Source organism: Triticum aestivum, chromosome 2A, assembly GCF_018294505.1.
Source record: "Triticum aestivum cultivar Chinese Spring chromosome 2A, IWGSC CS RefSeq v2.1, whole genome shotgun sequence".
NCBI classification, from domain to species: Eukaryota; Viridiplantae; Streptophyta; class Magnoliopsida; order Poales; family Poaceae; genus Triticum; species Triticum aestivum.
This window is the reverse complement of record NC_057797.1, coordinates 461,856,285-461,881,783: the sequence shown is the minus strand read 5'-3', so window position 1 is coordinate 461,881,783 and position 25,499 is coordinate 461,856,285. Positions and strand designations below refer to the sequence as shown.

General features: G+C 45.2%; 1 protein-coding gene across 1 annotated transcript in view; it reads right to left on the bottom strand.

Annotated features, from left to right (window-relative positions):
• Positions 1-6,093: 6,093 nt before the first annotated feature.
• LOC123188997 (phospholipid-transporting ATPase 2) overlaps positions 6,094-25,499 on the bottom strand; it is a 35,027-nt gene continuing 15,621 nt past the window's right edge. The window contains exons 11-25 of the mRNA XM_044601309.1: positions 24,872-24,968; positions 24,667-24,779; positions 24,398-24,562; positions 23,385-23,539; positions 23,209-23,289; positions 22,990-23,110; positions 22,103-22,206; positions 9,044-9,175; positions 8,495-8,648; positions 7,897-8,014; positions 7,627-7,800; positions 7,459-7,510; positions 6,961-7,088; positions 6,733-6,883; positions 6,094-6,644 (exon numbers count right to left, since the gene is read on the bottom strand). Of these exons, the coding sequence (XP_044457244.1) occupies positions 6,408-6,644; positions 6,733-6,883; positions 6,961-7,088; positions 7,459-7,510; positions 7,627-7,800; positions 7,897-8,014; positions 8,495-8,648; positions 9,044-9,175; positions 22,103-22,206; positions 22,990-23,110; positions 23,209-23,289; positions 23,385-23,539; positions 24,398-24,562; positions 24,667-24,779; positions 24,872-24,968 (1,982 nt within the window). The 3' untranslated portion in view covers positions 6,094-6,407. The remainder of the gene's footprint in view (positions 6,645-6,732; positions 6,884-6,960; positions 7,089-7,458; positions 7,511-7,626; positions 7,801-7,896; positions 8,015-8,494; positions 8,649-9,043; positions 9,176-22,102; positions 22,207-22,989; positions 23,111-23,208; positions 23,290-23,384; positions 23,540-24,397; positions 24,563-24,666; positions 24,780-24,871; positions 24,969-25,499) is intronic.

Sequence of the window (25,499 nt, the reverse complement as noted above, 5' to 3'; positions counted from 1 at the left end):
ATCTGCACATTCCCTATTTCCTAATTAGACAGGAGAATTTGTAATCTTTTTCTTTTTCTTTTGAGAAAAGGCAAAGGCCAGCTTTTTTATAGAACACTTAACAGAGGTCCCCACCGGGGGTTTATATTCTTTTTTTCACTATTGTAAACAAAGACGTGAGAATGTCATTTCTCCTACAAGAACACCAGCTACTGTATTGTTGCACAGTACACATTGAGATTGTTTTCACTCTACTATTCCCTCTGTTCACAAATATAAGATGTTCTACATATTTCAATATGGATTACATACGGACTAAAATGAGTGAACAAACACATTAAAACGTGTCTATATACATTTGATTCAGAAAAATATGAACGAAGGGAGTATTACACAGTGCACATCGGCCTCATTTGAATCCATATGGTTCCAGGGATTGCTTTCCTGTTGCCATTGATTTCTTGCAGTCATGGTGGAAAGTCCAGCAATAAGGCAGTTTTCGTTGATGTAATCTTCAGGGTACTCCTTTTTTGTGCTACTCATTTCACCAAACCCATCTATTTCTTTACTTTCAATTCCCATTTGAGACCAAGAGCCTTCTAATCTGCTGGAGGGTCAACCATGATCGATTTGAGACCAACATCTCTGCATCCATGGCTCTTTGCCAAAATGCTTCTTTCTTTGTTTCATCTAGAGTTGTAGGCTCCTCTATTCCCAACATACACAAATTGTCATATTCGAGGTCTAGCTCAGAGGGAGACGTGCTATCCAGCAAATTCCTGAACGGAACTGCTCTGCACACTATGAATGATATGCACGACCATTGCACGATGCCCCATCCTGCGGTGCGCAGCTGTTTTGGTGCCATGCATGGACGGCTTGGTAGGCTTGTCGTCCAAAAAATCGTCTGCAGAGCTCATTCCTGAATGTTACGGTAACCTTGTGGTCCAGCACTGAACTCTCTGGGCTCACGTCATACCCACCCATTATGCCAGGTTGTGGCACCGTTGGGGTTGACGGGGTGCTAGGAGTAGCCTCAGCTGCAGTTCCACTTGCTTCTGCTTCTGGTGTGTAAGAACATCTCCGTCCGTCCCCCAGGAAGCCCCAAGGAGCACTTTTTGGGCGCGGGTGGACGAAAAAAGTCCCACTCACGTCCTCACGAGCTCGACTAGCGCCGGATTTGGCTAAATTTTGGCCGTGAACCCACCCCAAACCCAGGATCCTGGGGAGCTGGGAAGGAGAGAGACGGTTTTGCATGTCATTTGACCGACCGTCAGCCTCCCACTCTCTCTCTCCTCACTTTTCCTCCGGGGCCCACCCACGCACCAACTCCCAAACTGCCCCCACCCCCCACCCACCCAGCAAAATTAGCGCCGGCAAATCTTCATCTGGCGCAAAAATCGTCTCAGGGGAGGGGGGTGAGGGGCATAACGGCTGGAGATGCTCTAACATGAAGTCTTCTCCTTCTCTTGCCCACCAACTCCCACGCCTGTGCAGAACGCCTGGGGGCTCAACTACTGGGAAACTCCCCGCCCCACCCACCCCCTCACCCACCCAGCAAAATTAGCGCCGACAAATCCTCATCTGGCGCAAAAATCGTCTCGGATGAGAGGGGGGGGGGGGTGAGGGGCATAACAGCTGGAGATGCTCTAACATGAAGTCTTCTCCTTCTCTTGCCCACCAACTCCCACGCCCGTGCAGAACGTCTGGGGGGCTCAACTACTGGGAAACTACCCCCTCCCCCCCCCCCCCCCCACACACACCCACCCAGCAAAATTAGCGCCGGCAACTATTCATCTGGCGCAAAAATCGTCTCGGGGGAGGGGTGAGGGGCATAACGGCTAACATGAAGACTGCGGAGTGTGCTCAGATCTCATTGTTGCCTCCAATGGTTAAAGTGGTTAGGATAGTTTCCGATCGAAATTGTTTCTGAATCTGGTTTTATAGGGTATCGTAAGAATTTTTTTACATCGAAACACAATTTGATCTGAGTCCAACCGATAGGATGCAGTATATGATATGGTATTACTAATAGGTAATTGCTTCAAAAGAAAATGTGATTGAAGTATGACCAAATTAGAAAGGTTTAAGCATACAAGTCAATTGTTTAATATTGCTACATAAAATAAGTGTTTTAAATTCTTCATTAGCAGATAAGATACATACATTCAGGAGTCTTTAAAATCACTAGCAATGTTGTCAGATATGAGCATTCAAGGTACTTGGCCATCAAATTGGTGCACACAAATGTAGGAACACAGTCCTCTAACCTATCGCTGAGTATTTCATGAGGCGAAGGGGAGTTTAGTAATTCAGGCTCCAGATAACCAATATAAATCTTCATCAGGTTCAGAATGCAACGATATATTATAAACTAAATCCTCTAGCATCACGTATATTTCATCTCTCTCTGGATGATTCCGGTCTTCCACGAGGAATACATGAACTATATCTTTCAGTTCAATCCAACTGCACCCTGGTTCCTTTTTCACATCGAGACTTCTCAATCTTGTTCTTACCTTCACAACATCTTCCCACTTCCCCAATTTAGCATAGATATTAGACATGGCAACATAGGCAGATATATGCTCTGTGCCCATGCAAAGCAACTTCTCAGCAACTTTCTCACCCATCTCCAAGTCCATCGAATACCAGCAGGCAGTGAGTAAGGCTCCCCATACCACTCTATCTGCTGGCACAGGCATTTCAGAGATGAACTTCTCAGCTTCTCTGATACGTCCAGTCCGACCGAGAAGATCGACAGCACAGGTATAATGCTCCACAGTTGGTACTAGTCCATAGCTTTCCATAGAGTGGAAGAACCTCATCCCCTTGTTAACTAAACCAGCACGAGCACTAGCCATAAGGAGGCCCAAAAAAGTGATCTCATTGGGATTGATATGATGCTTCAACATCCTCCCGAATTCTACTATAGCTTCCAGCCATTGACCATTCTGCGCAAGCCCATTGATGAGTGATGTCCAAGAAGCGACATTTGGTGATGCAATGCAACAAAATGCGCTACGTGCATCACTGACACACCCACATTTCAAGTACATATCCACAAGGGCTGTCCCGACATAACTATTGGACTCGAATGGAGTCTTGCAGAGGTGAGCATGAACCATTTTGCCTTGCTCAATAGTTCCAACAGCAGCACAGGCGTGCAATAGAGCAGGGAATGTTGACGGGCTGCATACAATTGGCAATCGACACATGGCCACAAATAGTTTTAGAGCTTCTGAAGGATGATCATTCTGAACGTAACCAGAAATCATAGAATTCCATGTTATCGTGTTTCCTTCATCCTTAATTTGCTCAAATAGCTTCAGTCCATCCTCCAACTTCCCATTCTGTAAAAGAACTGACATCATGGAGTTTAAGGTCACGATATTTCTCCGAGGCATCTTTTCAAACATCCTCTGACAATCATCTAGTCTCCCTTCAATACCATACAGTTTAATCATCAGATTGTAGGAACCCGAATCATGCTCTGGCATCTTCTGGAAAACTATCTTTGCTTCCTCCGTCCTATGCATTGATATAAGCCCCCCAATCAATGCATTGGATGTGATCAAGGACGGCTTTTCCAGGTCGCTGTAAACCAGCAAGGCATCACCAACAGCATCAGAAGTGCAGTAAAGATCCACAAGAGCACTGGTGATTAACTTGTCGGTATCAAACCCGCTTCGAACCAAACAGCTATGAACGGATCTCCCAAAATCCAACGCTCCCATCTTTACGCAGGCCCTCAAAACACTGTCGAAAGTGAATTCATTCGGCCTCACTCCATCATCAGCTAACATCTGAACAAATAACCAAATCGCTCTGCGACAGCACTCGCCCGCTCCTCGTGCATGGCCCGATATAACAGCGGTCCACGCAAACACGTCACGAGGCGCAGGCATCCTCTCGAGAAGACCCAGGGCGTCATCCGGCAGGTTGAACCTCACAAGCGCGACGACCATCGGGCTCCACATTCGCTCATTCCTCGGATGAAGGGACTCGAAGAGCGTGTGAGATGCGCGCAGATCAAAGCACGAGGAGTAGAAGTCGAGCAGAGAAGGCCCCACGACCTCGAAGCTCTCAGACCCGGACTTGACCACCTGGCAGTGCACCTGTGCCCCTACCCGAAGGAGGCGGCCGCGGGCACAGGCGCCAAGCACCGACGCGAAGGTGGCCTCGCTGGGGCTTACCCCCGAGCGGTGCATGCGCGTGGCGGCGTCGAGCGCATCCAGTACGCTCCCGCGCCGCGCGTGGCCTGCGACCATGGCGTTCCAGGTGACCACAGTCCGGCGCGGCATTCCGTCGAACAGCCTGCGCGCGGCCGCGGTGTCGCCGCTACTGAGCAGAGCAGTGAGCCGCATGTTCTGCGTGGTGACGGACGCATCTTCGTCAGGCTGGGTCGACGAGTGCCGCGGTGACAGCCTGCTTGCGGGGGTAGCCGGCGGTCTTGGTCTGCACAAGGCGAAAGGTCTGGACCTCGAGAGCATGCGGTAGTCTCGCTAAGGCTTGGAGGGCGCTGCGTGGTGTCGAGTTAGCCGTGCGGGCGTAACTTCTTCTCTCAAGAAATAAAGAGTATAATTTTCGTCCTCGATCCCACGTAAATGGTCTCTCAACTTTAAAACCCACAAACCTTAGTCCCTCAATTATTGATACCGAATTTTTTCATCACTCGAGTAAATCTGGATGCTTTCATGACATGAATTTTTTTTGTTTTTGCTGAAGTGCTGACATGATTTTGACTATACATCGCCACATCATCGTCCATCTCACCTTTCTTTTCTAGCCTGCTCCAACTTCATCAGCTAGTTGTCGAGCACAGCGACGTGTCACCTCATGCTTGACTCCCCGGTAGATCTTTTGCCTCTCTTCTTACTCTAACGTGATCGCTAGGACACCACCCATTCCACCCCTGCACCTAGCGCTACGACTCGTGCAACTGAGCAGGAAATCATCCTCGGAGCACATCAGGCCCGTCCGCCGCGCCGGACCTTGCCAATGCCACCAACATAGCCCTCCTCAATTTCTCCTCCTTGCGACATTCGATTCTAATCATTGTGCGTTTCTTCTTCCCCGAGACTCTCACATTCTCGTCTTGTATAGAGAGAACACGAGTGATGCTTGTTTCACGCCGTCGTCTCTTGTGCACACAACAACCTTGACGAGCCAAATCCCCATGTGCAGGCGTGTAAACCACACAGAAGGAATCAATGCAGGAGGCCCTAAGTCACCGACACCCAAATCGTCTTCTCCGACTCTGCTGACCACCACCACATCATGATCGATCACCTCCTCCAGCAAACTCTGAATCTCCTTGTCGGCTTTCCTAAGGTTGATGTGGTCCTACCGAAGCCCCGTGTGTCCTACCCGAACAGCCCCTCACCCTTGAGCTCACCCATCGTAATCACATCTAAGGAGGCTTACATGCTCTAGGTAAGCCCCCTGTTGGGTATCCCCTCTTCCCAAGCCTCCCAGTGGGTCTAGTTTGATGCCCGCATCACGCCGCCCTTCACTGGAAAGTTTTCACGGTGAAACTTCGGCCATCTCGCGTGCCCATGCTTGCTTCCCCAGCTACGCAACTCTCCCCGTTAACTCCCGCCTTGACCGCCGTGCCCACACACTCGCTGGCATTCCTCGATGCTACAAAATGTGACTCAAGTACCCCCGAGGCACCCTGGCACAGTCGGAATCTCAGGGTCTACACACAATTAGAAGACGCCTGATGGGCTTTATGCAAATTTGCACGAGCTTACTCCCTAACCGTTGGATCTTCAGCAGGTGCCCCCGGAGGTTACATAGTCGCTCTTCTAAAATGTGCAATGAAATTAAGTTGATAGACAAGGGCGTGTAAAATGGTCGATATACAGATCTTCTCTTATGGTTCCATGTCATGTAGAAAAGCCAAAAGAACATGTTATAACAACACATTGTATCTCAACATTATCTCCAACACCCCATTTATCAACGAGTGCAAGGAGTATGTGCCTGTGCGCGATGAGGGCTTGCCAGATCAATGCCAAAAGAAAGTGCGGTTTTCTGAGGCTAGCCGTTTCACCACATCCAGCCCAAAAGGTGCTATTCTTGTCACATGCACCCGGCTCATCATGCAACTTATCTTTCGGAGCAGAAATAACCCTTAAATTTGGACAACAAAAGGGCTACAGAACTGTACAGCTCTCAGTAAGAAAACAGGAACCTCCTGTTACGACTAAGTAAAACTATTTTTCTGATATCACATGTCTAGCTTACTCAATAAAAAAAACCGCATCTCCTGTGAACTGAAACTACCCGAACAAACATTTGATCATAATCCTATTACTGTTAGCTGGTGCAATTTCTTAAGGCCGTCATTGCCTCGCTGCTACAGTAGCTGGTAGGCGCTAGCTGCCAAGGTTGAACTGAACCGCTGATGACCCAACACATCATCATCTGCTAGATGCAGAATCCGAAAGCAAAGGTTGATGGATGGAACTCTTGTTCCTACGCAAGTCAGTTAGTAAATAATCGAGATAGGTCCCAGTCGACGACTCCAAATTCCCCGGGGCTTGGGCATGTCCGTCGGTTTGCTCAATTTGCTGGAGAACATCGATGGCACTAGGTCGGTACACGTTCCTCAAGTATCTAAGAGCCAGCACCGGGCCCATTCCTGCCGCAACAATCAGCTGGGAAAAATATATTTTCACCATACATAACGGTTAGGCCAGTCATAGCTACAAAAAGAGTATATATAACCAACAACAGTAGACTTACGGCCATGGTGATCCAGTATGAAGGTTGATTACACAGATGCCACATGACAGTGTGCATCTGAAGGGTTGGTACCGCACTGAGTATTAAGTTGATCATGTAGAAGGCTACAAAGTTCCCCCATATGAGGGTGATTTGTGGACAAGTAAATGAGCTGAAGACAGAAGACAGAAGACAGTATCAGTGAAGTACGCTATGATGTGCTTGTAGCAACCAACCGTGAGAACTTACTTAGTATCCAGCGTCACCACAAAAGCTTGCAACCAAATGCATCCAGACAGGGCGACCATGGAGAGCTCCTCCATGTCACTTTTCTCATCAGCATATGCGTTGATGGTAATTAGGAAAACAACAAATGCCTGAAACCACAAACGATTAAAATCTCGTTATGGAGATTAGATTTTCATGTGCAGCTAAAGCATAGTGGATGTAAAGGATCATGCATACAGGAAATAAATCAAGACAGAAAAAACATCGACTTCATGTACTAATAGTGCACACGGCATTTGGTTAGCACACTGACTGATAGGTGTATGTGTTATTCACTGTATATTCAGGCCTACTGAAAAATCTCACAAGCTGCTCGTCAGCAAGTGGTTTGTGGTCCACAATAGATTGCATTAACAGAGCCCCAACCAATGCATCCACTACACTTCAATATATTCTTCAAGATACGGAAACCCAGATGAGTACAACATAAAAAGAATGAAAGAGTAATGTTTATTTTACATGGTACAGCGATCGCCCAAACCATTCAGCAAATGTACTGCGATTCAAGAGCCTGGAAACACAATGAAACTACTCATATTAGTCATGCCACAAAACAGCTACATAGCACACTTACAAGAAGCCTCAACAAATAAAAATGAAGGAACAACAAAAAAATTCTATTTGTACCTCCCAGCTTGAGAATAAAGTAAAATCTGGGGATATCGCAGAACTGTTGTTTCAGAGATATCCTTGTCAAAAATTATTGTCATAACCGGAAGACTTGTGTAGAAAACATTGTAGGCCATCAGGCTAATCGAGTTGAAGATACTAGTTCCAGAAAGCCCTGACGAAAAGGAAAAACTAACATAGGACCCAGGTCAGCAGTCCATGTGTAGTGGCTTCCCAGTATAATCAAAGGTACTGCTAATGGAAAGAGCATTAGGAGGCTAGACTCACAGAATCTGTATAAAGCAAATCAACAGTGACTTGTAGAAAGAGTACTGCGAAATAAATGCTGTGCGATTGTATGAATATCGACCATGGACAAGTATCAACCTTCTGAGAAACTTGAACTCTGCAAAACAATTGGAAAACATACATACTTAGACTTAGTAAAAGTACATGGAACTTGGAGGTAAAGTTCAACAAAAGGATAAGGTGGTAGGGATTCTCAGTACAAAGACATGATCCATTGGACATTCTCTTTTTCAGACGACAAAATGATACCAGTTCATATGGATAAACAAAGGTCGAAGATTTACAATCTCTGCCTACACTAGTTTGGAATCTCTATACAGGGTTCAGAAGACTGGATGGTCAAAACCAGAGCCAGACATGGAGTGGGTTTCTAGGACCTGGCTTCAGCTAGACAGACGATTAAATCAGCCTTCAAAAGTTCTAGACGACCACATAATGTTTAACATTGTGTCCAACTTAAAATAGTGCAAGCATAAGAACACCTCTGAGCTCAACAATACAAAGGCAGCACTGACATACACATTACAAGGTAAATGTAAAATCAGCAAACTGTGTAAAATTAATAAAAGATGCATACTTCCAATGCTATAATCAGCAGCTCTTGCAGCTTGCAGTCCCTCCCTACCACTAATCCCTACTCCAATGTTAGCCTCTTGAATCATTCTTACATCATTACCACCATCACCAATTGCTAGAGTTAAAGAGCCAGAGGATTTCAGGATCCCAACAAGCTGCACAAATGCAAAACAAAGTTAGTTTTTAAGTGACCAGCTAAATAGCAGCAGCGCATGATATGTTATTGAGTAGCATCACGATAACTGCATCAATATTTCAGACTCCTGCTCTCTATCAGGATCTACATTGTCCCTCATTAAGTAATTTATTAACATAAAGTCCAGTAAGTCCAGTTGGATGCCACGGCTCCATTTGCATCGAGGTGGATTACAATTGTATGGGATGTCATTAGTAGAATCACAAAAAATAAATCAAAATTGTAAACGGTCTTGCCCAACATGAGGATCTTTGGTACCAAAGACGACATATGCTCATCCCATTCAGTTTTTTAAAAACCAATTTACATGTCAAAAGGTAAGAAAACTGTTGGTAGAAACAGCCAAAGGGAAACCTGTGCTTTCTGCAAAGGTGTCATCCGACAGCATATTGCTGTTCTTGACATCATGGCCAGCTTAGTGAAAGATTCCAGCGAACGCTTCAGAATTATTTCGAGTGCCCAACCATCCAAAACGAATGCAAGATCCTGCATAAACAGATTTGACATGAAGTACTCCAGTCAACCAAAACAAACTATGAACCCATTCAGTAACAGAGTTTAAGTTTGTTAAATGTGCATAGAGAAACACACCAAAGAATATGATAGCAAATATGATATGATAGTTCAAACTGAATATACAAAACGAAAAAAAATCCTGAAGATTTAACATATACTCCCTCCGTTCCTTTATCTTAAGTGTATTTGCTTTCTCCTGCTTCTAAAGATTTGAGTTGGTGGTGAGTTCACTCACCCATTCACTCTTCCTCCTACCCATGGGACCCACTGAATCTATACCTAATACTAAAAGGATGAAAGGAGGATTGTTTCTTCCCTATTTTTTTCTACATCATCCCCTCCCATACGGTGGTTTTTACGTATGTCATTCCCTCCCTGTAGTATCGAATCCATCACTGCATGGGACCGACCCGGCCACAATCACCCCACCTGTGCCTACATACAACCACACGAACGACAGGATAAGCGATGTTGCCCAAGATATACCTAGCACATCTGTTGTCATCGTCGATGTACGGTAAACCCCACAAGACGTGCGGCTACATATCGTATGATCCCAGCCGCACGCAGGAACACATACATGGCGATGGCATCGTCGTTGCCGTGGCTGACCATGCCGACCGCCGACATGCCACCACATGTGGCACGACACCCGCTCCATCCGACTCCCCTGATCCATCCCCTCCTCCCAGATTCGTCAACAATTACTCTCGATCCCCTTCTCCATGCGCTGCTCAACGGGTAGTCACACGAGATGGCATGGAGGCGGCCTGAGGGCTGTCATGATCCTGCACATCTAGGGCGGCGCAAGTTCCTCTATGGATACCATGCAGTGCGGCTCAACCTTGGCCGACGCACTCATCCACGACAAGCGCGGCCCAGGAAGTGCTTGGGCGTAGGGGCAGCAGCCGAGCGGCGGAAGCGGTGCAGGGATTCCGATGTGGACGTGGGAACAAGGACGGGTGCTTCCAGATCAGGTGCGACCTGGTCATTGCAACTTGCAACTCTAAGCACCCCTTACCCGATGGCTTCGGTTTCCCCTTCGGGCATCCAAGCCCAACAGATCACGCCATTTCCCGCCCCGCGATCGAGCCGGTGCATGGCTTGTGTTTGGGAAGTTAACGAAGACCCTTCGCCCAACTCCGCAAGTCGGTCAGGGGCTACACCCACCAGGTGCACTATCGTGCCCCCAATATCTACAAAGGACAAGAAAACCGCCCTGTTCATGCTTCGCTCATATCGACATATTTTTAGATGGTTTTTGTGAACCGGATGTCTCCAACAACAAAGATAGGGAGGTCGGACACCTTGCTCACCATGCACGGTTTTCCTCGATTTCCTCCTGACGAGCCCGACAGGTCATGTCATCTCCAACCTCTTCAAGGCGAGCCGGCGCAAGATCATTTTTCCTTCCAAGGATACTCAGGACTCCATCAAGACCTCGCCAAGGATACCAAGACGGCACATTCAGTTCGACACCGACCCTGATGCAACCGAGCTCATGACGGACTCAGGGGCTACTGACGGTACACAGTACCATAGGTATCCAACCTCCGAGGAAGTCGGTTGCAAGATCGGCCTCAGGGTGTAGCTATAGCCCAAGCCCCTCGTGCCGAGGAACACTAGATGAAAAATAAATAAAAATCGTATGTCAGATTTGTTTGGCTACTTCCAGATGCTTCCACTCTAGTGTACTATTTCTTTTCTTTTCTTTTCTACCCTGCCTACTGTTTTCTAGAGTCTTCTAGTTGTGAGTAGCTATGAGTAGAATGGTGAAACTTAAATAATGTTTTCTAGAGTATTCCAGCTGTAAGTAGAAGTATGTGAAGGCTTCCCAAAGCCTATAAATAGAGGTCCTCACCTCTACTTTGAAACCGAGACTATGTACCCACTACCTATAATAGAACTCGTTGTTCTTATCTAAGATCTTGGAGTAGATCTTGTGCTCTAGGAGTTCTGGATTGAACTCTTGCTGCCATATCGGCCTACATTCGCCTCTAGAGCGATATCTAGCGCAGCACGTTGAAGTTGTTCCTTCAACACTTGTGCTGTACACATTGTAGCAGCAAAGTGGAGTTGCTCCTCCACAACCTTTGTGCTGCTTCAGGTGGCATCAGAGCCTCGTTGACCCATACTAGTTCTTGTTGTCCTCTTCGAGAGCAAGCTGCAGCAAGCAATGGAGCAATTGGAGAAGAGGATCGATGCTGCAGAACAACAAATCAAAGAGCTGCGTGAAGATCTTAATCGGAGATTTGATCAGCTGGTTGAGATGATAAGAAAGGGTGTTCCCCCTGCTACCAATGAAGGAGATTCATCTAAAGAAGAAGAATATGTTTATCAAAGAAGAAGGAGAGGTAATCTTGGAGCAAGACCGCCACAACAACGTGCTGTTCAACGTGCTTCAATAAGGCCAATTTATGTTGAAACTTCTGAAGGTGAAGAATATGATGAAGCCCTTGAAGAAGCTGATCTCTATGCATATCGAAGAGTACCCAACCCTACATATGCAAGGGATACATACAAGGTGAAAGCTGAGATCCCAACTTTTAATGGAAATGTTGATATTGAAGGGTGCCCAGATTAGTTATATGAAGTGGAGACTTTCTTTGAGGTCATGGAGGTTCCGGAAGATCGGAGAGTCCCTTTGGTCGCATACAAGCTGAAAGGAGGAGCCGGTGCATGGTGGCATCGCGTTCAAGAAGAGCGCAGGCTGAGAGGAGAACCTCGTGTGAGAACTTGGCGGCAAATGAAAAGCCTTTTGAAAGGGAGATTTTTACCCGCTGATTATGACCAGATCCTATTTATCCAATTCCAAAATTGTGCTCAAGGAAATAGGACTGTCTCAGATTACACGGAGGAGTTTCTAAGGCTACAAGTGAGGTGCAGCCTTGCTGAAACTGAAGATCAACAAGTTGCAAGGTACATCAATGGTCTCAATGATGCTATTCAAGATCGATTGATGATGCAACAAATCTGGTCCATTGATCAAGCACAAGCTCTAGCCTTAAAGGCCGAGAGGTTTGTGAGGACAAGAAAGACAAATAAGGCTCCATATCCTCCATATCCTCATACCGAAGGCTCGTCTAGGGATCACACTAATAGTGGAAGAAAAGACCACTCCACCAAAGGCAAAACAACCAATCCCGAAGCAAACTAGAGGCAAGGGTAAGTCCAATGAAGGCCCAAAATGCCATAAATGTGGTGAAGAGGGACACACATCCAACAGTTGCCCACTAAGGAAATTTGTTAGCACAACTATCCATGAAGGTGAAGGCGACGAGGAAGAATACGAATCTGAAGATGTAGAGGGACAAGAGGTTTGTCAAGAAGAAGGTGAAGAGGTGGTATGTGTGATTCAGTGTCTCCTATGTTCCACACCACAACCTGACAGCACACAACGGAAGAAAATATTTGAGAGCAAATGCACGGTGAATGACAAGGTATGCAAATTAGTGATTGATAGTTATAGTTGCGAGAATCTTATCTCCCAGAAGTTGGTGAACCATTTAAAGCTTGAAACCCATGATCATCCAAATCCCTACACTACTGGATGGATCAAGAAAGGAGTGAATATGAGGATCACCAAACAATGCAACCTGCCACTTTCTTTGAGCAAGCATTATCGCTCAAATGTGTTGTGTGATGTAGTTGATATGGACGCCAGCCATGTTCTTCTTGGGAGACCTTGGCAGTTTGATGTGGATACTACACACAAGGGTAGGAAAAATTCTTACTCTTTCATTTGGAACAAGAGAAAGATCATTATTCTACCAAATAAAACTGATGGTAATATCTCTAAGGAAGAGGGGGAAAGTATGTTAACTATCTCCCACACCTCTAATGAGTTTATGGAAGACTTGAAGGAGGCAGATTTGTGTGCTGCACTTATAGTAAAAGGAGAAGAGCGCCCGGTTATTGAAATTCCAGCAAAGGTACGTGGCTTATTAGCAGAATTTTATAACATACTAGGATAGCCACAAGGCCTGCCACCGATGAGAGGAATTCAACATAGAATTGACTTAATTCCGGGAGCAAATTTTCCTAATCTTCCACACTATCGAATGACCCAAAAGAACATGATATATTGAAGGAGAAAGTGGAGAAATTGCTGCAAAAAGGGCACATTCGAGAAAGTATTAGCCCATGTGTTGTACAAGCCCTGCTCGCACCAAAGAAAGATGGATTTTGGCGCATATGTACGGACAGTAGAGCCATTAACAAGATCACTGTAAGGTATAGATTCCCTATTCCCTGTCTGGATGATATGTTGGATCAGCTTAGTGGAGCAAGAGTGTTCACAAAGCTGGATTTAAGAAGTGGATATCATCAAATCCATATCAGATCCGGGGATGAATGGAAAACCGCCTTCAAGACAAAGGAAGGATTGTTTGAATGGCTAATCATGCCATTTAGACTTTCAAATGCACCAAGTACCTTTATGCACTTGATGAATCAAGTCCTTCGACCCATCTTATCCCACTTTGTTGTGGTTCATTTCGATGACATCTTGATCTATAGCAAGGATGAGGCTGAACTTCCAGGCATAGATCAAATAAAGGAGTTGTATAAGGATGACGAAGACTTTGGCCATGTTTGGGTGAAGCACACAAGGGGCCAACCATTAGGTGATGACTATTTGATGCAAGATGGCTATCTCTTCAAAAATGATCGTTTGTGCATTCCAAGAAGTTCTCTATGTGACAAACTAGTTAGAAAGCTCCATTCAGGTGATCTTAGTGGCCATGTTGGAAGGGACAAGACTATTGCTAACCTGGAAGCCCGCTACTTTTGGCCATAACTAAAGAGAGATGCTAAGAAGTTTGTTCAGCGATGCCTATATGTCAAACCTGCAAAGGCCAAGTCCAGTACACAAGGTTATACATGCCTTTGTTTGTTCGTGTTGCTCCATGGGAGGACATCTCTATGGACTTCGTCTTGGGCTTGCCAAGAACAAGACGAGGAAGTGATGTTGTATTTGTGGTCGTGGATAGAATCTCTAAGATGGCTCATTTCATCCCATGCCGCAAGACAACGGATGCTCATCATGTGGCAAATCTGTTCTTTCGAGAAGTGGTCAGACTTCATGGAGTACCAAGGTCCATCATCTCAGACCGTGATAGCAAGTTTCTTGCTGCATTTTGGCTCACTTTGTGGAAGCAATTCAACACTGAATTGAAGTTTTCTAGCACTGCTCATCCACAAACAGATGGACAAACGGAAGTGGTGAACAAGTTTTTGGGTAATCTGATCCTTTGCACTTGTGGAGAAAGAAAGGGACAATGGGATTTGGCTTTATCTCTTGCAGAGTTCTCCTACAATAACTCCAAGCATAGATCCACAGGAAGGAGCCCTTTTTCCATTGTCTACACTAATGTTCCAACACATGTGGTGAACCTGGAGAAGCTACCATCAAAGGGAAACTCAAAATCAGCATTGTCCTTTGCTGATAATTACATTGAGCTATTTGAAGAGATTCGTGGTGCTTTGGAAGCAGAAAATCAGAAATATAAACAACTTGCTGATTGGAATAGGAGGCCAAAATCATTTCAAGTTGGTAATAGGTGATGGTCTACATCCGAAAAGAGAGGCTGCCTTTAGGTGTTAAGGGGAAGCTTAGGCAGCGAAGGTATGGGCCCTTCTCTATCATGAGGAAGATAAATGATAATGCTTATGTGATAGATCTTCCAAGCGACATGGGCATATCCAACACATTCAATGTTGCGGACTTGACTCTACCATCCAGAAGAAGCGCTCTATGAAGATAACTCGAGGGCGAGTTCCAAACAACTAGGGGAGAATGACGAGGAACACTAGATGAAAAAAAAAATCGTATGTCCGATTTGTTTTGCTACTTCTAGATGCTTCCACTCTAGTGTGCTATTTCTTTTCTTTTCTTTTCTACCCTACCTACTGTTTTCTAGAGTCTTCTAGTTGTGAGTAGCCATGAGTAGAATGGTGAAACTTAAATAATGTTTTCTAGAGTATTCCAGCTATAAGTAGAAGTATGTGAAGGCTTCGCAAAGCCTATAAATAGAGGCCCTCGCCTCTACTTTGAAAACGAGAATATGTACCCACTACCTATAATAGAACTTGTTGTTCTTATCTAAGATCTTGGAGTAGATCTTGTGCTCTAGGAGTTCTGGATTGAACTCTTGCTGCCATATCGGCCTACATTCGCCTCTAGAGCGATATCTAGCGCAGCACGTTGAAGTTGTTCCTTCAACACTTGTGCTGTACACATTGTAGCAGCAAAGTGGAGTTGCTCCTCCGCAACCTTTGTGCTGCTTCACCTCGCCCTGCCAGCAGGCCTCCCAAGAAGACCGGCCCACCAAGCCGACTGTTGGCCCACCAGGGGCGACCTTAACTTGTACTCCAACATACATGTATCAGTAGATCTGATGGGACTCTACTATGTAAACCGACTTGGGCTCATGTAACCCTACCCCTCGTTCACCTATATAAGGGGAGGTAGGGGCCTCCCAAGTCGGCATCCAATCTATGCCAAGATCTCTCATACGAGACACCAATCAATACAATCAGACATGCCGGATGTAGGGTATTACCTCCACCGCGAGGACCTGAACCTGGGTAAAATCGTTCATCTCATGTGCACCCCATTCTAATCCATTCTGATCCTCTATGCGTACTCCGCCCCATGAGCAACCCTATCATGGGATTTGCCTGTATTATGCACCGACAGCCACGGTTTTGACCCTCTTCCACACCATCAGACGCCGATTGCATCAACCTCATCTTCCCCCATGTCCTCCACGGATGACCTACCAGCAAAGGCGGTTACTAGAGCCAGCTGTGTCGCCCGACGCGGCACCTCTAGGGTCTGGTCACTGCCAGGAGTTGCAAATCCGCTAGCCTCCCCTACCGCCCCTTCTTAGGTCCACGTGGAGCCACCACCGGAACATGGTCGTTGGCAACACACCCGCACTGATGGCGCTGCCCAAGGTTTCCTTCCTGTCGATCTTGCCGGCGGCCGTGGGCGTGGTGAGGATCCACTGCAGCTTCAGTTCCGCGGCCGAGACAGTGACCACGTCGAAGACTATATCGTTGGATTGTAGGCTGCATGAGAATTGGGTGTCCCGGCGCTTGGGGTTTCCCTTGGCGGGGCCACGATCTCTGACAACAACAACAAAGCCTTTAATCTCAAACAAGTTAGGTTAGGCTAGAGGTGAAACCCATAAGATCTCGCAACCAACTCATGGTTCTTGCACATGGATAGCAAACTTCCACGCACCCCTATCCACGGCTAGTTCTTTGGTGATACTCCAATCCTTCAGATCTCTCTTTACGGACTCCTCCCATGTCAAGTTCGGTCTACCCCGACCTCTCTTGACATTATCAGCACGCTTTAGCCGTCCGCTATACACTGGAGCTTTTGGAGGCATGCGCTGAATATACCCAAACCATCTCAGACGATGTTGGACAAGCTTCTCTTCAATCGGTGCTACCCCAACTCTATCGGCCACAGTCTCTGCCCGGGACACAACAGGCCACACGGAAATGCAAGGTCACTGGGGGGTTTCAGTGAGAGAGGAGCTCGCTGGCAGCCGAGGGGTGCTCAATGGAGATGAGTGGGCGTCATGCAGGGAGTGGAGGGTTACTACTTGCTCTCGATTTGCAGAAGAGAGATATATTGAGGAGGAAACTGCCATGTTGCAGGCTGCTAGATTTGTAGAAGAGAGATATAGAGAGGAGGAAACTGCCATGCTGCGGGCTGCTTGCTATCGCACCAACTGCTGCTGCAGGCTATATGGCTTAAGAGAGGAAGTGAGATAAGTTCTTCTGGAGAGAAATATTGCTGCTTTAGGCAGCTGCAGCTTGTTCAGTGCTGCTATATGTTGCTGCTGTATGCTAGATGTTGAGAGGAGAGACTGGCTGATTTACGTCGTTTCACTGATTTTTGCACATGTAAGGTGAGCTGTGGTTCATTTCTTCCTTCTATTTGACTCTTTTCATTTGTTCATTCCATATATGTCAGTTGTAAATAAGTTCAGAGACAGTTGTTGCTGAAGAAAATCAGAGAAGTAGGGATGAACACCATCTATCGGAAGCAGATTAGGTGGGTTTTGTTTTGTTTGTTCCTAACTGTGGCTCAGTTCGCATGTGTGGGATGATTCAGTTCAGTTTGTTTTAGTTCTACAGTTCACTATGATGAGCTCAGCTGTAGTTGTGTTTTCAGAATAGATTTGGTGAGGTATAATTGTAAAAATAGCTTCGGCACCTTGCAGTACCATGGAGTTTCTTTAACGTTGATTGATGCCATGATTCCTATGTTTCGGGAGGGAACACTAGCAGGGAGGTTGAGATCGAAATGCTAGAAGAAATTGTGCTGGGTGAAGCAACCACTGGAGCAAATATCAAAGGTATGGCAATTTTTACAACCTAATTTTACACGTGTGAATATTCTTTTAATATAGTGTCAAAAATCAGCAGGAAGCGAGGGAGGAAAATCATGCCCGACAATGTAGACAATTGTTTTTTACCTCTTCTTTTTTGCAGATCGAGACGAATTGGAAGCCACGAGCAAAACAAAGAGAACGCTGGGCAGCCGATGGGAGGTGGCGCACGAACACCAGGAGGCAGCAGCCGGAGGGGGCGAGCTGGAGGGAGGCAGACGGCACCCTAGGGCGGAGCCGGCGGTGGACGGGGCGGAGCGGGCGGCGGGCGAGGCGAAGATGACAGACAAGCGAGCGAGCCTCGGAGCTGCCTGGTGGCCGGCACGTGCAGCTGACTGTTTGGCATCGGCCGGCGCAAGCCTCGGCGCTTGATTGCGGTGAGGACTACTTAGTGGTCATCGATGGCGGAGTCAGAATCGCTCTCGCGGAGGAGTGATGACGCGACGCCGGGCTGCAACCTCGACAGCGCTTTTCTCCTTGGTGGCGTGTGGGTTGCCAGGTCGCCCTGTATGCCTTGTTTTTGGGGGTGTGATGCGACGGTTTTTGCCCGGTTTTCCGCTAATTAACTGGGCAATTCTCTTCGATCTTTTTTAATAAATCGGGCCCTAAGGGACCGTGTTTCAAAAAGTAGGACATGGATAGAATGATGATCTGATATGCAACAAGCAAACACATCATTAGTGTTTTGGCTTACCTTGCAAAGTAGAACAATGCTATGTATAGTAGCATTAGCAGAAATGTCCATTAATACATACGATAAGAAAATAAATAACCAGTTGTTTCTTGTGTAACTTTAGAAGATCTTGATTGGATCTTTTGAATAACCGAACGAGGATAAACTATTTTTGGCTCTACTTTCATGTTGTTCCGTAGCGTAGCATCTGCATCTAACTAGTTTCGTACTCCCTCCGATCCAAAAAAAGTGAACTAAAACCACGACACTTTTTTGGATCGGAGGGGGTACTAAAATTCCACAATGTAAGGTGCATTTGTTGTAATCCCACATAATCCTGTTTTGACCCCTCCACCACATACATGGAAATCTCACGTCCTCATGTTAAAATCAAACAACCTCCCTAACAGGAGCCAACCTCCCAATGAATTGGTTGAAAAATAAACTCCCAATCGATTGGTTTGCATGCGCTGCTCATTCCTTGGGATATGTCGTTGCATGGGCCATGCAAGGCGAGTGGGCGATCTGCACGCGCCCTCAAATCACTGGATGATGTCCACTTAATTGATACTAGCAAAAGGGCTCGTGCGTTGCAACGGAAAAAAAAATATGACACGTGGTTCAAGATTTTAGCAATCCAAGCACTGACTTGCATATGTCTAGTTCATTCAAGCACTGGCTCTTCTGCCATGACCTCTAAGCTCATCCTCGCTTCCCTGTGAAGTCGAGAGAGTATCCATATCGGCATATATGCCAGATTATTGCTACACCTCACCTTTAGTCTTTTTATTTTTGAAGAGGCTTGTTGATTGTCTATTTGGGGACATATATAAATTGATGGGATCATATGTAAATTTGTGAGGTGGTACTATTTTTGTTTGGAGTAGATGATACTTCTAATTAATAAAGAATTTTTTTATGGTACCGAAAGCTGGCCAATGACCCAATAAAGAGAATAGTAAAATGGATGTGGCTGAATCATCTTCTAAAAAAGGGATGTGGCTGAATCATAGGCAGCCTGTGGCAGTGAAATAAAAGGCCGCTTTCCCTAAAAAAGTGAAATAAAAAACATTCCTTCTAAAAAAAGGGAGCATGTGCTCGCTGCAGCCAGCAGTCGCCGCTCCTAGCGCACGCACGCATGTAATGAGCCCAAGCGAGGAGAGGCCGAGCTCTTTCCCGGCATGCCATCTCCGCCGCCTTCCTCTCGGCTCCAGCCGGCGAGCCCAAATGTCCGCTATAACCTCGCGTCACCGCCCTTCTCTATGCCTTCTCCCTTCCCTTCCTCCCTCTCCATGGTCCTCTTCTTCTCCCGTCTCTCTCCTCCCTCATCTCTCTCTCCTCCCTGTTGTTCATGTACAATGAAGCGATTTGATGGGTAAAGAAGTGTGTCTCTATCAATTGGAGAAAAATTCTTTGTTATTTGATCGGTGATTGATGTAAAAAATAATCCTATTCGGTGTGTGCTCTCCCGTGTCCTGCCCGCTCGGGTGCCCATTGCATTTGCATCTGGCTGTAGACAGCGATTCGCTGTCTGTCCTCCGATACTATCTTCTTAGCCGCCCTCATCCTCGTCTCTCCCCCATGCATTTTCTCCCCACACTCTCGATTCTCTCTTCCTTCTCTCCCCTTCTCCCTGTCCAGCGGGGAACTACTGCCGTGCGCAGCACTCCCAGTCCCGCCTCAACGGTCGCCACTGCTTCAAGGCCTTCCCCGTAGGCTCTCGTTCCAGATCGGATTGGATCGAGGCCACCACCGAGCCTCCCGAGCGCCTCCACCTACACCTAGCTCCAGCGCCCTTCTTCCTCCACCATTTTTCTTTTTCGGTTGGCCATGAGCCAGCCAGCAGGGGAGCCTAGCCGCTGCCTTCCAGGTCGCCGGAAGCCGGCGCCCGTCCCGTCCTCCCCCCCTGCGACCGATGCCGACAGAGCTGCCATCGACATTTTTTTATTTCTGGAAGAACTAAATACTCTAGATAACAACCTTGTAATCATGATACATGATTTTTATATCGCAAAAATCTCATCAAATTTGTATTTAAATTTACATGGATACAAAAGACAAATCGTGTTGAGGACTACAAAAAATAAAAGGATTTGACAATTGAAACTTTATTACTATCTTTTACCTGGGAGCTCTTCCACTTGTGTGACATATTATCACTGTGAATACTGTGAGAAGAAAAGGTTAATAACGTCGCACATGCATGGTTCGTTCAGCAATACCACGTAATCGCTCCTTCCTACTCGTGATGCCTCGTCATGGCTCCAGTTCCTCCAGTAAACCCGCTCGCGATCTCACCTGAGATGGCGGCTCTGCTGACGCTGGGGCACATGCTTTTCATCTGGGCGATCTTTCCGCCTTCCATCTCCACGTGCACGCTCCTTGTTGATCTAGAACCACTCCCACTTGAGAGACAGCCGCTGCCACTGGTACTCATGGTGCTCATACGCCACCTGCTACTCGTCTAGCTGCACCACATGCCGGCGCATCCACTGTCACACGAGCTCCGGTTCGCGGCCTGTCGACGGTGGCCGCAGTAGCTTCACAACCAATGGCCCCTCTTTTCCCACCTGTGATCTCCTCGAGCACGCGTGTCCCATCGTCCTCTTTCTCTTTGCATGCTGCCATCGTGCTTCTGACGCTTTCATGCTCCTTGTGGCAGCTGTTGTGTTTGCGATAGAGATTGTTGTCTGAGCCGATGGCGCCCACAATCTCATCGGAGCCGGTGGAGCTGCAGCAGGAGCGGAGGAGCTTCTTGGCTTCTTGCTGCTCGATGACAATGATGACAAAGAGCGCGCAGACATAGTCTCGCCAAGGGATGGCAGTCCGCAGCGAGCTGCGAGATTTGGCGTCGAGGTAAACCTTTGGAACAGGTTATTATCGCTGAGAGCAACGTGCGCCAGGGTCGCCCTACCTCTGGCAGGAGATCCTACACTTTTTTGTCAGGATGATTGCCTTCTTCCATAGCCGGCTCAGGGGCATCTTGTCTGCATGCTGATCGGGTTCTTTCCCAATCTGATGCAGATGTGCAGCTTGTCCGATGCTTTATTTGTGGCTTCCTTGTAGAATCAGATTGAAGTTTATTTCCTGCCATGTCTATCTATGCGCTTCCTTGTAGAACTGTATAGAAGTTTATTTCCTTCCATATTTTAATCTACATGTACGTGCTACAATCAAACTCCTCTAATCTTGTTTAAAAAAAAAACCTCCTATAGCCTCGCACGCTCATATCCTTTTGACGTATATATACCTTTTTATGTTTCTTTGGTCGTACGTGTGCACATATATTATGCAACGTGACCTAGCTCTAGACAGCCAAAATTTAGTACCACCTCACGTATATGTGTTAAATTCGAACTGAAAGCGTAAATTCACGGGAAGAAGCATATTGTGACGGTGAACCCAATGAGTCAATCCGTGCTTTATTATTATATATATATATATAATATATATATAATATATATATATATAATATATATATAATATATATATATATATATATATTATAGGGAAAGATACCTGCTGCTAACCACCAAACTAATCGAGGGTAATTTTGTCTGAAATGCTCCATAATTCTGTTCTCATTGTGCCAAAAATAATACAGCTCAGATAAAGGAACGGGGGGGAGTATGACCTAAAGGCATTGCAGCTAATGTAACGTATTGTCTGAGCATCTAATGTTTTGACGTAAGACTAATGTCATTTTCTCATGTATACCATTTCTGCTATAAAAATGGGGTACAGAAGATATTTGCCACATATAAGATTTGATACTACCCGTGTAAGGTACAATATGGAATCCAGAAAAAATACCTTTCTTTCCGACGCAGTCTTCATAATTATCAATGCCCTCTCTAAGCTCTGTAATATGTCATCTTCAGTTTTTCCATTGATGGACAACAATTGACCTTTGGACTCTGCAGGAGATACAAGAGCTGCAGTGATAATTTTGGCAACAGATTGATGGATACAAGGTAGTGTTGTCTTATGATCAATGATCTGCAGTACTGACCACATGGTAAAGTATAAATTTATTTTATAAATTAGGTGATTACCAGAGGGTGCAGAAGAAAGAAAATAGCTTAATGGCAAAATTGTGTTCTTGAGATGCTTTTCCTGTTTATACCACAAACGCATTCCTGTCTATACCACAAATGAGTGTAATACTGGCAATATGGTTGTGCAAAGGCTATTGAGGATTTGGGCCCTCTGGAACAGTCATGCAATAAATGTCCTACACCTACTCTAAATCTGTTTTAATGTGTGGTTTTTGTTTCTGAGATGCCTGCAGTAAGTTGCCATTTTAATACATAATTCTGTTTTGACAAATACAACTTCTCAGTCTGGTGGTACAAATAGGATGATCATTTTGTGACAGTTAGCTGTCCATGAACTCCTAGTAACCATCGTCGTAACTTAGAACCAACCACACCACGCTTATTGGCAAGAACGAACTAACATCTTATACTGGAAAGAGATTAAGATGGTAGGCGAACCACGCAAGAACTTTCAATGCTTGAACAGATGAGTGAAATACTAGTAACTAGTAAAAGTAACCAACCGATAAAAGCACCAATGAAATAATAAAAGATGAAAGAGGCTTGGTGGATTATTCCTCCTGCTCTAAGACAATTCATCGCAACAGGACAAGTGTCACAGAACATTTGCCAGATAATCTACTTCTAGTGATAATACAGTACCAGGTGTTATGAGGTTACAGAGAAGTCCAATCTGGATTGCTGTAGTTTGCTTATCACCAGTTAGCATCCACACATTGATTCCAGCCTTCCTTAGCAATTTAATAGTTTCAGGCACACCATCCTGCCAGGTCACAACAATCTATGAGAAGGAGAACGGCAAGCATGCAATTGCACAAGTAATTCCACTGATTATTAGAAAAAACAATTAACAAATAATACCTGGAGACGGTCCTCTATGGCGGTGATACCAAGAATGTGAATACCTTGCTCTAAGCTGTTACAGACTTCGGCAATTTTATGCTGTATATTATGAAGCTCGTAATATACCTCAAAAATATAAAAAGCTACAAACCTAAGTGGACCATTATGAACTGGTAAGGTCGGGAGTGATTTACCTCCCTGTTGTCCAGTGAGCAGCTAGCATCTTGAAACTTTTTGGACCATTCTTTATATTCATCTTCTCCTAAGTCACGGCATCCCAAACATAATGTTCGCAGACCCAAATGAGAATACATTTCTACTGCCTCAAGATAGGTCTTTGTTTGTTGTCCTGTCATTTATGTGCTAGAAAATTGATTGTCTTGTATAACAAAAGCCAGGTGTTTAATCATTTGATGCATTCCCTCAAATACCATGCTTTATTGCTATGCAAACTTTTTTGGTATCAATTGGTGCCCAAGCCATATGTTCATTGAAGGAGTGAACCCAAATGGGTGATTGCATAGCATATATTGACATGTTTATTATAAAATAGAGTAGACACACACGGTTTCATCGAAGAAAAAACACACAGAGTAGAAAAGCCCAAAAACCTCTGCCTCCTGCTTCAAGTTAAAACTGGACACAACTTAATAAAAAAATCCATCAAGGAAGACAACTTGGTGCCAAAAGAAGAAAGAAATGCCCAACAGTGCTATCATCGATCATCATGCTCACCACATGGTTGATCAGGAACACCGCAATGCTTACGTCTTCAACGCTGAGATGCCTAATGTTCGGATGCTAAACCAACACGAAGCTTCAGGTTGTGCTCCAGTCAATCACATGATAGACATATTTTCCCAGGAGTGGACTAGTCATACGCTTGTAAGTATTAAATTTTCTATCTAGCAATGCATCGAGAACACAAAGTTTTGCTTTTTCTGAAGAAACAAAGTTCTGAGAGGCACTTTAATCTAGCAGGAAACAGGTTTGGAAGTAGCCCAAACTTCAGTGCTAGCCTTCGTACAATTAAACAAACAAATGAAGGCATGCAAAAAAAAAAAAGGACAGACCCAGTGCATAGAAGCTCCCACACAAGGTGGGGTCTGGGGAGGGATTAAATGAAGGCATGCAAGAGTGTATGAAAATTTGAAGTATAATAGAGGAAATACAATATTTGGGAGATTCGTACTGATAAACCATGTACCTGGACAAGAACGTGGGAAAATAGCTTCATCAGCACCTTTAGAGAGAAGAAGAAACTTCCCACTCTTGACCTCCTTTACCACAATAGACATTCTTTTGCGATCAGAAGTGAACTCCAAAACATCCAATACCTCATAACAAAATTTAGAACCATTGAAACAAATCTCTGCAGAATATCAGATGAAAATTGATCAAGCAGACAAGTAACAGAAAACCTAAATAGAGTAAGAAGTTCACCATCTTAACAGACTCTATCAAGCATTTACTAACCAGCAATGCCGCTGCTGTCTTTACTTGTAAGCAACATATTCAGGTTTGATGCAGCATTGACCAAAGCTTCCTCATCTTGTGATTGTGCTTTGTATGAAATAGTGTCGTCATTGCTAAAATTATGAAAGGTATAAGGAACAATGCAAATCTCAAATAGGCATGACAATTCAGAATTGTTTTTCCTTAAAAATAGTGATTTACTTGCCTTTTGATAGGAACAACTGTGTTGCAAAGAGCCATCACCATCAGAAATTTGACTACATCCGGATCGTTACTAGAGACAGCATTTAGAAGTCTGGCATCTAATTAGAGGAGAAAATACATCTTACAGGACAAAAAAGACAGCTATAGTTTGTTTTCAGAATAATATTTTTGGCATATGAATGATAATACAATAAATGGAATGTTCAACAAACCCGTGGGAAGAATGCCCAGTATAGTTCTTAATACACACACATCAACTTGCCTACATTAAAATCGCAAAGAGAAGTCTGAAATTTAAGATTATTGATCCTAAAGATGACATAATTCAGCTCCATCATCACCCTCGAACTGTGCACATACCTTATATAGATATAAGGTGGGTATTTCACCTCTTAGTTTCTGAAATAAAGGTATTCAACTACTCTTTACAAAAAAAGGGGTATAAATTACCATTGTTGGCATATAACAATATAACACAATCTCTGCAAAGCAACCGTGACCAACTCTTTGCATCCACACGTATGTAGTGATCAAGAAACAGAAGGTTAGTAGAAGTCATGTGGTATTTAGTGTTGAAACATATGGCCCGCTGTCCTACGGTCAGTTCGAACTTTTGGGTGAACTGGTTG